Here is a 16,501-nt window from a genome sequence, read left to right as displayed (position 1 = left end):
GAGAATTAATGTTGAAGTAAAATTATTTTTCAAATCTATATACCAAAATAAGTCTTAGAAGTTTTCCTCTCTGAAACACAGTACAATGGAGTTCTAATGAGAATAAATTATATAAAATTACTTCTGCCATATACTGTGAGGGGGAAGTATTAACTTTGCAAATTTATGCTTAATCTTTCATGACTTCTGCTAGAATGCTTTTTGTGTTGTACTTTTATGCATAATCTGTTCATTGTATCTTACTGTATTGACTAGTAATTTTATTCTAGAAACTCTGAATGTAAGGGACTGGTCCTAAATGGATTAAGACAGGTCGAAGGTTTGGCCCTGCTGCCTGTGTTCCAGAAATACATTTCATCCCTACTGAAAGGGATCTGAGACTATTTTTTCCCTGCTTACTAAGCTTAATAGGTGCAAAAGCAACTCTTTTTCCTCCCTTCTTCATCACATACAGATAGTCATATGAGTCATTCTGATTTGTCTTAAGGTATGCTTCCATTAGTACAGCCTGCAAGAAAATGTGTATTTTAAAACTCATGACTATAGCACAGGATTATCCCTACTGCCAGAACCAGGCTTCTTAACGCTTATTTCTATTAATGGAAAGTAACGAAGTGAAGTAATATCTATTAAGACTGTTTAGGCTGGTTGTGGCAGAAGTAAAATCAATTTTGCCTAACACCACCTCGTGTGGCTCTATAAAGTAAGCATTCCAGCTTTTTTTATACAGTCTAACACCACGTTGGAGGAAGGACAATGAGCTTTATTCCTCGTGCACTCTGCTTTTGGTGAATAGGGCAACATTTCTTTCTATGTTTTACAACCTGCTACTTCCTTGTTTCCTTTAGATTAATATTGTTGAAGAACTTCTGAATTACCATTACGCACAAACTGGGGAAAAATAAACTTTGAAAAGTCCTATTGCTTGTTTTGTTTTTATAATCCTAGGCTGCTCTGTTGTCTTATATATTGAGCTGATTATTGGTACTTGCAACAAATCTTAAGTCTGTAAGATGTGTAAGACTGGTGATGGAACTTTCATAGAAACAATACCCTATTCTGCATGGGTTTTTTTGATCAAGAACAGTGACTGTAGCCTGCCTGCTTGCGTTAGCTATTACAACTCTCTGCCAAAGATCACTTACTAACAGCAAACCCTTCAGACAATGTTCTGTCAAGTATGTCCTTCACGTAATATGACTTATTTTTTATATGCGGAAGAGGAAATGCAGCTCACATGTGTCAGAACTAGTATGACGTGAATATTGAAATATGCACACAGTGACAAACATTGCTTCTAAACCCTTTTTTTTTTAAGCGAAAGTGCTGTAAACAATTTTAAAGACAATTCTGTTCTAAATAGCATTTTAATGTGAGAGCTCCTGTATTTGCTACTTTATGTTTTTCTGTCTTAAGGAGCTATTCCCCCCCGCTTTTTTATTAGGTTTTTTTTGGTATAATGGTTTCACTAAGCAGTACTGCTAACTACTGATCTACCAAAAGATATCATGAACTACAGGCAACACCCTGTAGAACAAAGGGGGGGGGGAAGTCACTGTATAAAAATTTTTGTGTTTCAGTCTAAATGAATTAATTACTTATACCCACTTTATACAACACAGGAGGATGTTTTTAATCTTAGTCATTTAGGTCATAAACTAAAAACAGTATTAGAAAGTGGACAAGTTGTATAGACTCTTCTGTAAAAAGGGAACAAACGATCAGGTGAGTATCGGGAACAACTAAACTGACACAGCAGTTTTCTAGTTGTTCACTTCAATAGACTACAAACCCAAAACAAACGTAAATTTTCGTTAATGTTTTTGATTAGGAAATCCATTCTTCAGCTCACAGATCTTTCTTAATGCTTGGATGAAAGAATTCTTATTCTTCATAGAAGGAGTCTACTTCATTTCTGTATTTCTCTAGCACGGTGAGCCGTTTTAGCTTCATTGTCGGACCTTAAAAGAGGGAGTTAGTCACAAAAGCAGAAATAGGAACAAAAATTCCTACTTGGTTTGAACTTTGATTCCTAAGATTTTCTATTGAAGAGCCTGTTTGGAAGAACATCTCAAAAAATAAAAATAATTAAAAGGATGATGTTTTTGCAAACTTTTAAACAATTCCCAGTTTATTCAAAAAGCCTGGTATTGTGCTTGGGGCTCTCTTGTCAGGCTTCCACTGTCTTGCTTCTCTCTTCTTTGTAACAAGAAATTTTCAGTATTATTACTGGAAGTTATTAATACTGTAATGCACAAGTAATTAATCAGAATTGTTTAATTGCCGAAAGCAATCTGAAATCAAACTATAGAGCTGTACTTGTAAATAAGCACAGATCGATACGTATGTACACAGCAAAACGTCCAAATTTGGTATTCTTTAACACATGCTACATAATGGTTTTTTCCTCCCCTCTAGTGGCTGTACCCAGAATTTGGCATACAAAACTGTATTTGAATAGTCTTAGATCAGCAGCCTCTTTACTCTGTGTATACCTCAATGTAAATCAGTAAATCTTACCTAGTTCGCCCCCAGAAATGGAAAAATCTCTTGGCAGGACTATCCATTTCTGAATACAATGAACCCTATTAGTGGCGTTCATGTTGACTTTGTTGATTCCCTCCTGAATGGCCTGGTAGATGGCCGGGTCTTTTGTAGCTACTATCTCCGATACTTTAGTGGCTTTACTACCAGTCTTCTGGCAGAAGTCTCTAGCTTGCTCAGTGAGAATGTCAGTGGGATCAGACGTATCTGGGTCCAACACGCTCTAAGATAGCAAATGAAGTGAATCATCAAATGCTCACTCTTACAAGGCATTAAGCGTTCCTCCAATCAGGTCCTCCCCAACTAGTAAGAATCAGAAGACTCAGCATCAACACCCAAACATTCTGTAAGCCTTGAAAAACAGAAACACCTACAGATGATAGTGCTTTTCCTTCCACTTGGCTACCAAATGCGAATATTTTTGGCTTATATGCAGATGAAATCAACAGACTTAAAACATGTCAATGAATTAGGCAATAAAAATCCATCTACAGACCTTCCAAATTACTCCATTGTTACAGGGGAACGTTTAGCTCATCATTAAATTGAATTACAGTGGTGTAATGTAACCAGCTTGGGATAGAAACATTCTTTCAAGTCAGACTTGTTAAATTATTATTTCTATTTTACCTGTAGATAGGGAGTATCAGTTGTAAACAACTTGAGACAAATGAAAGGGTTGTTCACTACGTACGTACACAGAACATAAAGTGCAAAAGTTTTAGAAAAAAGTGATTTCTCAATTGAAGTGTATACCACAGCAAAGTTATTAATTATTTTGTTCTACAGTTATTCTTCTTGTGTTGTATGAAAAGAACAAATTGTAGAGAAATGTTTTTGTTAGAAAGTCTGTTTCTGTTGGGAAGTTTCTGTTAGAAACTGGTTTTGCCCGTACAGAAACATTCGTTGGCTCTGCTCCTCTGTAAGAATAAAAGCTATTATTGTGCTCCATTACAGAGACTTCTCACTCTTTCAACATTTCTTAAGTAAAAATTTGCATTTAAATAAAAAAACAGAGCTTATTGTATGTATAGGAGAAACAGCAGTAAACATGTAGATGTTTAGCAGATCATTTAACCGTAAGAAGTTTAGACCATCAGGATTTGTTCTGTATTTGCTATATATTTTTTTCCCACTAACGTCCTCTCTTCTTGTTTGTTAGGTGCAGGTGTATAATTTCACTGAAATCAGTATTAAAACTGGTGTACCTTTAGGGTCAGCAACATTGACAAAAACTTCTTTTTATCTCCAATCACCATAGCATTACTAACAATTGGGAGTTCTTTTTTAACAGCATCTTCAATTGGAATTGGAGGCACATTTTCACCTCCAGCTGTAATAATCAAATCTAGGCAAAAGAGAAAGGCTATTAGGTGAATTCAAATAAATTCTGAAGAACAGGTTAAAGTCTGGATCAACCCACTTTTCTTATTCTGACATAAAGAATAAGAAATATTTTTCAAAGATCATGTTTTCAAAGAGAACAAAGCCTATTAATTAATTATCTTCAAAATAAAAATGCTAGCATTTTTCAAAAATGTGCTCAAGTTCTCAGTATAAGATATTTGTTCCAGATAATTTTTATGTAATCCAGTAACAGGTTAGTTATTCTCAAGGCACTGTTGTGTAATCTGGAATATTTCTGTGAGCAATCATCTCTTCCAAATCAGCACAGGATACACTCTCTATTTTACTGTTGCTATCTCACCAAAAAAGCAAGTCATTGTTAACATAATGATTAAAAATAATTCTTAAAGCCACCAAGAGGGGTCAGACAAAAACAAGTTACTGCTGCAGGAAGGCTCCATAAAAGCAACATGGAAAGAAGGGAGAGAGGAGTGTGAGGAGGAAGTCAAGATCTAAGAGAGGAAGTTTGCAGTGGAAGTAGTGATTTCTGCCCTACTTTTGACAAGAGGGAAATATAATGACAGACTGGAATGTTAGTATGTTTAAGGTTTGTAAACAATGATGTGATACCTTATTCTATTGATAAAGGAATGTGCATTTTTATTTGAATGCATTCGTTCTGAATTATAATACATGTATTCATTGGAATTATTACAAATTTGAGTATTATCTAAGTACATTCCAACTCTTTGCTTTCATTACACTGGTGGCTTCTCATTGTCTTCAAATAATAGTCTGCAGCATTTCAGAACATGCTTCAACAAATAATGCAGACAAATGGTATACCAGTCCTTTGTGTAGTAACGCAGTTGATTGTATGTTTCAAGGATCGGGTTGGTACCTGATTCCCTGTCAGCGATAAACCGGAAGAATTTAGATGCAATCAAGGGAATATATCACCCTTTCAGCATTCACAGGTTTAGGCCCTACCATCTCTACTGCTCCATGAGAGCTATGATAAGAAATAACTTCCAGACTATACTCAACCTTCTGGTAGGGAATAGACATTGATCTCGTAACTACAGAAGTTATTTCACTCCCTAGTCAACACACTGCACACGTTTGACAAAGCACAAGTAGTGTTTATAGAATAAGACTTCTGTCGAACCACAGATACATACCAAAGTTAGTTGGGTATCCAAACTTGTAAGAGGTCTTTGTTTTCCTTTCACTCCCTCCCTCCTTTTGCCTTAGTCCTATCTTTGTCCTAGATTCTCTACCAATCTCTCTGGCACTTAGTTTGTCATTGCCTGAGATGTCAGCTTCTTCCCAGCCAATCCAGACAACTGTAATAATTCTAACAACTTTTTCCACACCTCTACAAATACTCCCCTGTACGGACTTCTCTAGCTACATCTTTGTGCTTTGCAGCTAATGAGTCCTAAAACTCCTAAGACCCACAGAACCAAAGGAAGAAGTCCTGTTTCAGTCACTAGAAGAAAAGCTTCTTTACTACCTTATTAGATTTTGCCTTATTTGGACTTGGATTTAAAACTTCAATGAAATTGAACGGACAGTTATTTTATCCCAGATGGTGTACCTGTCCCATATTTTAGAGTAATTGGTTTTAGTTCAGCAATCAAGGAAGGTGTAAGTGAAACACAAATGTTATGACAGAATGAAACTAGAAGTTGCAAACTGCTATGCTAAAGGAAAATGAATCAGACAAGAAAGCAAGTTAAAAATCAAGATAGCCGCATTTGGTGCAGGCTATTAATAGTACCTACTTAAGTCCTGATTCCTAACAGGACACTATGTCATCCTATGACAAATTCACTCATGCATGTTATGTCCCTAGTGATTAATCATATATTCTAAGATGATAGTTACTCAATTTTTACATCTTCTTCAGTTAAATCTCAACTGTGACCAATCCCACTCTCTAAATACGTATCATGAAGAAAAGCTTCCAAGTAAGCAAGTGACCAGTGTTACTCACGTGAGACTTGAAGCTACGTACTGTAATAATACCTAGGTTTATTGCTTCAGCTTTAACTGCTCTCAACCTTCAATACTAGTCTCTGCAAACACATCACCTAAGGTGGAGGAACCTAGCTCTGACCTACAGCAAGAACTTTTATGTAACAGAGCGCTCTCTCTCGTCACTGTGTAAACATTCTAATGTGCAATTAAGACAATTTAGCAAGATTCAAAGGGAGACCGGACAGCTTAAGGTATCATTAGAATCGAAGAAGACACATTAAACCTGCATTATTATTTTATATTACTAATTGCAATTAATACTGAATAAAGGTCTGGGAGATAAAAAGCCTCATTGTAGGAATAGAATCATGTGCCCCTATTACAGACTAGAGGGAAAACTTTCCTGAACAGGGCACACCATGGTTTCCTCATAGCAAAGTTTATCTTACCTTCCTATTAGGTCAGTGCTGCTGGCATTAGAGGAAAGACACCTAATTAGATGGGCCACATGCGACTGAACAGTGCTGAACAGTCACCATACACATGGAGCAAGATTTTGCTATTTACCTTTAATTCTTCCAGTGACATAGAGAAAGCCATCCTTGTCTAGTTTTCCTAAATCTCCAGAATGCAGCCACCCATCCTCATCAAAGACTTCTTTTGTTTTGTCTTCCATATTTAAATAACCCATGAAAACAGTCCTTCCCCAGAAACAGATTTCTCCATTGCCTTCCGTATCTTTGTCCACCAATTTCACTCTACAGCCAGGTACTGGTTTACCACAGCTATCGGAGAAGAGCACAAAAACCCACAAGGAGCACAGAAATATTAAACATAGTACTGATAAGACGTCTAACATGCCAAATCCCTGAACCTATCAAAATATTAGTGACTGTAAATAACACCCTGCTTTAACTGTTTGAAAGATATGGAATATTAATTCACTAGGGCAGGTATATTAGAGTATCTAAGCATTTTTCGGCAGTCTATCTTGCCCTGCGCTTCCCGTTTTGGTTTTTTTCCTCTGCATCTTCAGGCGTAAAAACACTTTGTATTTTAAGTCTTGCATTTGAAAGCTATTCTACCCTGGGCCAGGGCTAGGATATATGTCAGGTTTAGTAACTGTGTTCTGCATATAAAGCTGCAGATCACTTTCAGTGCTCTTGGCGTGGCACGCTATGGAGGCAATGTGTTCAGCTTCTCACCTGGAAGTTATTTTGCCTCCCAAAGTCACAGTAGAGTAGAAATGCACTGACAGAAAATAAGTGGTAAGATCTTTGCTGAACTTAGTAAATACTCGTCTCATAGATATCATGACACATACCATACTTAAAAAAAAAAAAAAGTAAAGTTACCTGTGCTGCCTGTAAATATAGGGCCCAGACAGGCAATGTGGGCCTGTGGTCTCACTCATCCCATAGGCCTCATACAGAGTGATGTTCAGACCCAAGAAGAAATACAGTGTTTCTGTATTGAGAGGAGCAGCACCAGAAAAGTGCTTCTGACAGCAAGAAAAACCCAGTGCGTTGCGTATTCTTGCAAGCACTAAGTAGTCTGCTAACCTTGTCCAGAACTGCTTTAAGTCATTGCTGAGTACAAAACACACAAGAGAAGGAGACAGTAAGTCAGAGCAACGTACGAAATTTCCAAAACAAAATCAGACACAAATTCTTTTTAGAGATGTGTTTGCCATTTGGTTTTGGGTGTTGACAGGAGTTATATCAGTAAGAACAGGTTACATATTTGTTCTTTTCTCATTCATTCAGTGTCTTTGATCGCTAGCAAACTCCAATTCTTGAGGTATCTGAATACTGCAAATACATAAAGAATCTATGAAAACGTATTGTATAAAACAAAGCTCTTGTATTCCTGATTCTTTATCAGTTAAATGTGTTTCTGAGATCGTATACCACTAAAATCTGAAATTTGCAGGACCTAACTGAGAAGCTGAATGATTAGACAAGCAAAGCAGTATCATTGCACAAACTTTTGGAATACCATTTTCTGTAAGCAATTTCACACTTCATTGTGTCACACTTTAAATAACTTTGGAACAGGAAAGAACTGTGAATTAAGTTAATATTTGAATTTATACAACATTCTTTACCCGGGCAATCTTATGGAGAAAAACACCCATGTTACTCAGAACAGAGATAACGTACCTAGAGCTCGAGAATTTGCGGGGGGTGTCCCTGAGTTTCTGTGTGGAGATGAAATCTTCTTACTCACGTGGTGCATACCCCAAACTGTCATGAGCCAGTCTGCCGGGGCTGTCCCCCAAAATTTCCCCCCTCTGACGCCTCCAAATTCATGCACACCAGTAACCAGCACTTGCACAGTCACATAGGGCACTGCATCAGGGAACTCTCCCAGCTGAAAACTAACCAGTTCAATTCACAGAAGACACAGAGTTGGAGAACATGTTGGCGGGACTATGTTCTCAGGGAGAATGGAGGGATGCTTTTAACAGTCACCTGTGTTTAAGATCAGCCTACTGCTATTGATAACTACACCCTCCATCTTGCATTGTATTTGCTGTATTGCCAGGCCAAATTTTACCCATTTACACTTAGAGTCTCACTGATGCTTCATAATTTATTACAAGCAGATAGCTACTTTCAGGTTGATGGAAATCTCACTCATTATAATACATACCTGCCTGAGCAGTTTAGGTTTCTCTCTAAGCTAAGTGACATAGCCCATGACAGGATTTTCCTCTTCATAAATCCTGACTGAGCAGAAGCATCCTTTAATTTCTCCATTATTTTCTCCCATACTCGGGGAACTCCCATGTGAGACGTTGGCTGCACTTCTTTTAGTGTGTTGATCAAGCTACCCTGTTAAAATCATTAAATCTTTTCAAAACGTTGTAAAAACATTCCACAGCAGTTATAAAGAGGTTTGGTGATGCAGTCTGCATCTTGCAATACTAACATGTAGAACATCACTAAACATGTAGGATATAAAGAAGGACTGCTGAACCTACTTCAGTCAGACATATGCACTAACATGTGCCAGCTCTGACACGTCAGGGGAGGTAAGTATACAAGAAAGAAAACACACCAGTGGTTTAGTTCCTTCTGCCTCCCTTTCCTCCAAAAATTGCTTATACTTCTTTTGCATTAGATGCATACTATTCTGCCTTAATAGAAGCTAGCTGATGGACCTGGATTATATATTTTAATTGGAGTCTAGAGCACAAGTCTAATGGATTTTAGTTTTACATAATTCTTAAAATAATGGACTCTCCTCCTTCTGCACCTCTTCAAAGATCATATTCTCTCCTTGGGATGTTTTCTGAGAGGAAGAATTGCAAGCTTAATTAGGTGCAATACAAGACAGATACCTTCAGAGCATCTGGCTCAGCAAAGTAAACTTGCTCTCCCCATTTGATTCCAGTCCACAGGTCATATATTTGCGCAGCTATGTGGCTGAGTGGGAGATAACTGACTATAGACTCCTGTTGGACCTCTGCAGGCTGCATATCTCCTGCTCTGCTGCAATGTGCTGATGTCCAAGTTATCTGTTTAAATAAATCATAAAAACGTTAGGTATGGCAGGTTTTTTTTTTCTTTTTTCCTTTTAACACAAACTAAGAATCCTCATAGTATGCTAATGTAACTATGAAGAATCTACGATCACAGAAATTGCTGAAGACATTGCAATCTTTTACAACACACCAGACTCAATTCCCTGGGGGACACTCAGACAAAAGCAAGATGAACTTAGCAGCAACATAGAGTTGCAGATAACATAAGCAAATGCAGTCTTTCTGCCAGCTGACTGGGCTACAAACACTACCAACTCCCCACACCCTAGTGACACACTGAGCAGGGCAGCTATGGGCTGGATGGACAAGGAGTAAATTGATCTGCCCCTTCTTTTGCAACTTTCCTGCCGTGCATACTTCCTATCAAGCTGGCAGTTTTCACCAGTGCTATGTCTATAGGTTTACCTAAAAAAGAACAATAAACAGTCAAGCTCAAAGGACAGTTTAGTATCAGCAACAAGCTCATTGTCTTGTATTGATCATCACCTGGCTAAGCATTGATGAGGAAGACAGCAACTGTATTCTGCTCCTCTGGAAGCCTCTGGGATATCCACCACGGTGGTTCACAAGTGACACTCACACACACCCCACAGACCCCCGGCCCCACGAGCAGCACTGCATGCATGAATATTTTTGAAGATGTGCTGCTTGACTTCTTGGTGAAACTGGATGATGTTTCCCCCCCTTCTTCCTCATTTCCACTTTATCTCAGAAGATGCAGTTCAAGGATGCTAAATATGCATATCTTCATTACCAGAATACAGCATATGGAAGACCCACAAATATATGTGATGGTATGCAGGTGGAGGGAAAAGATGTATGTGCACAGCAAAAAAACACAAAAAAACTCCTCACAAAACCCAAACAAACAAAAAAAAAAGAAACAGCTCTTTCTCAGAGGAGTCTGTAATCTAGAATGGGTAGGGCAGGACACAGAAATGAGATTATTCAAGATGGCAGGGAAGAGATACAAATCACATGCAATACCTGTTATCACAGTATGTTCCTACCAGCTCCCTTTCTTTGTAATAAATTAGAAGGTACAAGTGTACGTTTGGTCTAAGGAAGTACAGATTCTCAAGAGAGGTTTTTAAGGAGAAGCATGCTGTCAAGCCAGGCCACTCCAAGTTTAGATGGCAGCATTGGACAAGTGGCTATGGGAGACTTACACAGTAGGCAGAATGGGATGTCTTTGAGATGTGGCTGTATCGATTGCTTATCCTCCTTATTCTCCAAGCCTCGCAGCATGCAGGCACACTCACAGCAGATCTGTGTGGGTGCATATATGACTGACTCAGCATTGGTTTTGCACATGGACAGTGGCAAACATCTCTTGACTAAAGAAGGCAGCAGCACAGCTACAGGCAAGGCATGTTTTCCACTGTTCATCAACATAAAAATAGCCTGTTTGTGATCAGCAGCCAAGAATAGTTTGGCAGCTAACATGAAAATGACACCAGACTCCTTTGAGATGGAAGAGCATAGGATTTGCAACGTCAGATCAGTCTTTTTGTCTACCAAGTCCACTATGTTCTGCTTCCAGATACTACTGTACTAATTCCCTACATTTGGGTGAAATGCTCCTCACAGTGTGCATGTCTGCAATAGTTTCTGCTTTATTTTAAGAGAAGAGGCCACAACTCAGACCAGCCCTTTCACAGATTGTCTACGTGTTCAGGAATACTCCCTACCACTTTCCACTCCTGCTCAGCCACCTTAAAAAATATTAAATATATAAAAAACCAACAACCACACTTCAGATCTTTGCTAGCAGACCTCTGTAGAAAGTCGTTTTTGCAAAGGACTTTGCTTTTCTCTATCACTGGAAAATTTTCTGTTTGCAACAATGCAGGTAGGCCTATTTTAAGTACCACCACTATGCACTAGAGTTGTATTATGATCCAGTGATAGATGTAAAAACCCAAGTCTAGGAATACAATAATGCCAAAGTTTAAAAAAATAAAAAAACAACCCAAACAAGAAAACCCCACCAAACATCCACCCCAATTTTAGTAAAATTTGCAAAAGCAGTCTATCAGGTTGTTTTGATAGTCGCTACCTGATGTATATGATTTGTTTGTTTTAAGATGACCTGTGACATCACCTGAGAGACTTTATGGCAATCTGTGAATTATACTTATGAATTATATGCATTATATTTCACAAGAAAACCAGTAAATAAAAAAAATTTATACTCATAACAAACCGTCCAACCTTGTGAAGTGCTAGTTTGAATGAAGTTTCATTCTTAACCTTGCTTATACTTTACCAGAAACAGCCGACTACATTTTCAATGTTGCTTTGTAGTATACTATCCTTTTTTCAAAAGCAAAAGGATTTCAAGGCTCCAGTACGTACCAGTCATTTCAAAACACAGGAATAAATATTCTCATGCTTTGCTATTTTTATGCTAAAGGAAGAGCCTGAAGTACATACATTGTCATGACTCAGCATGGCTCCTTTTGGCTTCCCAGTTGTTCCAGATGTGTATATCAGTACACAGCACTGATTCGGCTTTTGGGAGTTAATAACATCATCCAAAGTAGTATCAGATATGTCGTCTCCCACCTCCAGGAACTCTTCCATCTAGAACATGTAACAGAAAACACAGGATATCAAACGGCTTCTTACAAGCAGGAAAGATGCAGTACCTCATCAGTCTCCAAAATGGCAGAAAACTTCAGTGCCTTGTTCTGAACATGCTTCCAAGGCAAGTGTCCCCAGGTCTTGCCTATGTAAGAAATATGTAAGACAAGTGTAGAACTTTACGTGCAAATTGCAAACAGACTATCTAAAGTTGTGCTGCCATGAGTCTTTTCAGTGTCTAAGAAGTGAATAGTAATACTATGCCTCCTCCAAGATGGACACTATGAACAAGTCATAGAGGCTAAAATTCTGTTACTATATCACACTGTTAGAATGATTTTGAGTCCTATTTAAAGGCATCTGGATGTACAGTTTTTAAGTAGGAGTACACTTGTGACATTACATCTATAATTCCTTGTCCTCTATACAAATATAAAGCAATTGGATGAAAGTCACTTTGCAAAATCACCATTATTTAGATGTGCGAATATTTGCCCAAATTATCTGCTATTTTATAGCAAACAGAGCATATGATGCTGGTCACAACTTCCATTCAAATTTGGCTCAATCGAAAATGAGCTAAACCTTTTATGATGTTGGACTTTCGTGCCGCACAAACTGGCGCAGAAGAATGCTGAACCTGATCCTCTATATTGTAGTGGTTGCTCCCAGACACTTCTACTGCATGCACCTGATACGCTGCTAAGTGTACCATTGATTTCAATGCTAACTGAAAACCAGGGTATAACAAAGTTTTTTAAGAAAGTCAATAACCAAACTGTCAGTTTCCCATTGGAATCAGATGATTCATACTGTGCTACAGAACTGTGTTATCCAAACGCAAGATGCAGCACCTCCATTCTTCCATGATTTCTTGGAGATCTATCTAGGACCACATAGCAGTAAAGGGGATGATGTGAAGGACAGCAGAGATAAAAAAAGAGAGTCTGTGCTTGAGGGGGAGTTCATTGTTTCCTTCAGACCTCTGCCATTGCCAGGTTACAATAGTTAGCCTCTGTGGCACCTAAACTTCCTTTTCTTGGGTGGCAAGACTGTCCTAAGGATTCTTCTAATTCCCAATCATCAGTTTTATACTTTCTTCCAACAAACCACATCTCTGAGAAGAGAGGCAGTACAATGCACAGCTCCGTAGCCTGTAAAGGATTTGTCACATCCTACCCCTTCCCACAGAATGTGGCTGCATCAATTTCACTATCTGCTGGGAAGTCTGGAGGTATCAAGGCTGTAATCGTTTCTATGTGACTTAGCAGTTGTTCCTGTTTTACTGACCTTACTGTGTTCTCATACTAGAATGCGTTAATCACTGTGAATCTGTTGCCTAGGCTTTGTTTACTGAACAGTACCTGCAACAGACAGTGTTCCCATTCCATAGAGTGTGAAAGGTACAAACAAACACTCACACACACTACTGACTTTGCATTTGCCTTCTGGAAACACACACTGATCAAAGAACTAGGGCTCTGCCCTTACTGCAGCAGTTGCTCATTATATGTTAGCTGTCAACTTGCAACACAAACCCTTTTTATCAAATGCCATGTGGTTCGGGTGGCTTGCTTTACATCAAGCCTAATAAACAATCATTTCTGCCTTTGGTGATTTGATCTCCAGTTTTTTCTTATGACAACATAAACTATGGCAACTGTCACTCTCACAGCTACCCTTCTCCATTGAGAAAATATGTCCACCATCACACCTGAACAGGGGTGCTTTCAAATATATCAATTCTCAGGTATTTAGGTTTCAGCAACTGAATGTTGTTCCAGAATTAATTGCTAGCACCTACTCTTTTTAATAAGAAATATAGATAGTAAGATCATCTTTGTATTAATTTTTTGATTGTACTGAGATGCAAGGCATACATTATACCAGTACATACAAGTATTGTAACAGTAACTGTTTAACAGTTATATGCTATTCAACATAGCAAAAGAAGATATGATTAAAACAAGTGCAGAAGATTTTTTCTTGTGTACTTAGTAACCCCTCCGATTAGCAAAACTGCAAATAATTTAAAATGTTTCTACACTATTCATTCTTCATTAATATCTTTTTTTTCCTCAGTTGAAGTTTTTCAGCCTAGAATCTGATAATCTGTAGTCCACTTAAAATGCTGATTTTTGTATTCTTATTACTTAATTATTTTCAATTATATTTTCAAAATTTATTGGAATAACATATTTACAACAATCTGTTCTACTTAAAGTCCTCCTATTTCTTAAATTAAAGGCTGGACTTCTACCACTCAGAAATTTCTGATCCTGGCTTTGTCCCTTTTTCTGCTTTATTTTTACCATGCGATATGAAGATTCTACACATACTAAGAAGATGCGCTCCTCTGTGTAGTCCACAGTTACTTCACTTCTGGCCTGTCGCCAGAAATATTTGATGTCAACAAAATGCAACTATCATCTGTAAAAGTACAAGCATTTTCATGTTCTTGCATCCAGTGTAACTAACAAAAATTCAGTTTTCACTAGCACCAGTGGCCAACTTTCATTTTTAACAGTTTGAGACTTCACATTCCCACCTGAAGCCTATAGGTGTTTTGTTAATCCAGTCAAGTAAAAAGCCAAAAAGACACAAGACAGACAGTTAAGCAAGGCAGCTCTAATTTTAAGTGTCAAGTATCAAACACGAAGTTACAGGTAAATTAAACAGAAAAAGCTGATGAAGCTTTTGAATGTGTTTTCTGGAACACAGCAATGCATCCTGGTAGACATTCCATAGATTAAACACTGTAGAAATTCATCAAATAAATAATACCCCATTAATTTTAACTCTGTTCTAGCATTCACATACCGTATACAAATTTGGATGTCTCTCTGGAATGGAGTCCTTATATAGCACAACAGCTTTCAAGTGTGGCAAGCGATTCCAGATCTGTTGGATTTTTAAAAATAAATTTATTATTTATTATTCCTATCTTGTGTGGGTTTTTTCCCAGTAAAATATTGCCGAAACTGTAATGGCTTGACAGTCACAAGAAACTTCCTGCTTCCCTCCAACCTCAAATACTCTCCCTTAAACTCACAATCAACTAGCTCAACCAAGGAGTGGGGGGAGGAGAACAGGGGAAAAAAGGAGACACTACACAGTCTCCCCTAGAAAATCTGTTTTCAGTCAAAAGATTTAAAAAAAAAAACCAAACCACATCACAAATAGCTCCTCAGCTATTCTTATAATGCACCAAAAGGCACAGCAAGCAGCAGCCTAGGTCAGCTAGAAGCTGACCCTAGCTGCTGTGGTTCCCAATAAAGACAGAAGAAGTCCCTCAGCAAAAACTGTTCTTAAACTGCTAAAAAAAGTTCTACCTTCTTAAAGAAAAAAAAGTAAAAGGAAGCCATATGCACATTTTAAGGATAAACAAAAATATAAAGCTGCAGGCTTACAGGCAGACAGCAATGGCTGCTGTTTTCAGTAGCTCCTTCTCTGCTTTGCATGGCCTACAGAGAGCATTCATTTCACTGAACTTTGTGGGACCCAGTGCCTCATAGATGCCTTTGAATTCATCACATTTTGAACTGACTTGATCAATCTGCACTAATACAAAAGCAGCGGCTTGACGGTAGGCATTATGCGTATACTATTAGAAGGATAATAATTGAAATGTTCGGTTATTATTTCAGTCTTGGGTTCTTCCAGGAAAAAAAAAGTTTCAAAAAACCCTTAGTTGGATAAAGCAGTGCTGGCCAGAGCTGTCTTTTCTTTTTCTAGATAGGAATGTGCATGAATCAAATCTCTCAAGTTCTTCAACCTATATTCTTCTCTCCCATTCATGACAGCATAGCCTGGTATTTAGTCAGTGACACTGCAAGAAGGCTTGTCTGATTGTATGCTTTTCCAGAATACTTATTAAAAAAAAAAAATCTCTTCCTCCAAATCGCTTATAAAACAAAAATACAAAATACAAAGCCATTTATGTATAACTTATATGAATTACAGGTGGAAAAAATCCACATATATTTTCTCTCTGGCAGGTACATGTTTTTTGCAGAAAACGTCGTCATGGAGGGCCCCCCTGCTTCAGCAAACAGTACAGTTGGGTCATCAAACTTGCACCAATCTCTAGCCATGGGCCTCCCTCAACATCTTACTGACAGACAAGCCCTGCCCCGGGACCTGCCCCATGCTCCTCCCCCAAGTCATGCAACAGGCATCTTTCCCTCAAGTTGGTTTTTCAAGCTGGAATCCTTGCAGAAACCCACTCAAAGCTGCCAAAGAGTTTTGTCAAAATTGTGACTGTTCACTTAAGGAGCCTCCTCCTTTCTCACTAAAGTCTATCTCCTGTCAACCAACATGCTAGCAAAGTGCAGGAAACTCAACAGCCTTAATGGTTAATATTACAAGCAGGAAAAGATGACATTTTGGAAAGACAGGATTCTGAACACTGACATCCTTAATATTTAAACGGAAGGCCTTTACAAACTTGCATCATCCTAATCTCTTCCACTCAAGTGGTCTGTGCTTTTC

At 38.2% G+C, this 16,501-nt stretch overlaps 1 protein-coding gene across 1 annotated transcript in view; it reads right to left on the bottom strand.

The window, feature by feature from the left end:
- Nucleotides 1-1,760: 1,760 nt before the first annotated feature.
- ACSBG1 (acyl-CoA synthetase bubblegum family member 1) overlaps nucleotides 1,761-16,501 on the bottom strand; it is a 35,649-nt gene continuing 20,908 nt past the window's right edge. Inside the window, exons 6-14 of the mRNA XM_059823936.1 lie at nucleotides 14,831-14,911; nucleotides 11,861-12,010; nucleotides 9,221-9,397; nucleotides 8,530-8,711; nucleotides 7,230-7,463; nucleotides 6,442-6,659; nucleotides 3,753-3,892; nucleotides 2,521-2,767; nucleotides 1,761-1,961 (exon numbers count right to left, since the gene is read on the bottom strand). Coding sequence (XP_059679919.1) covers nucleotides 1,885-1,961; nucleotides 2,521-2,767; nucleotides 3,753-3,892; nucleotides 6,442-6,659; nucleotides 7,230-7,463; nucleotides 8,530-8,711; nucleotides 9,221-9,397; nucleotides 11,861-12,010; nucleotides 14,831-14,911 — 1,506 coding nt within the window. The 3' untranslated portion in view covers nucleotides 1,761-1,884. The remainder of the gene's footprint in view (nucleotides 1,962-2,520; nucleotides 2,768-3,752; nucleotides 3,893-6,441; nucleotides 6,660-7,229; nucleotides 7,464-8,529; nucleotides 8,712-9,220; nucleotides 9,398-11,860; nucleotides 12,011-14,830; nucleotides 14,912-16,501) is intronic.

Source organism: Gavia stellata, chromosome 13, assembly GCF_030936135.1.
Source record: "Gavia stellata isolate bGavSte3 chromosome 13, bGavSte3.hap2, whole genome shotgun sequence".
Taxonomy (NCBI): Eukaryota; Metazoa; Chordata; class Aves; order Gaviiformes; family Gaviidae; genus Gavia; species Gavia stellata.
Note: the sequence above shows the minus strand (reverse complement) of the source record. Positions and strands in the feature narration are given on the sequence as shown.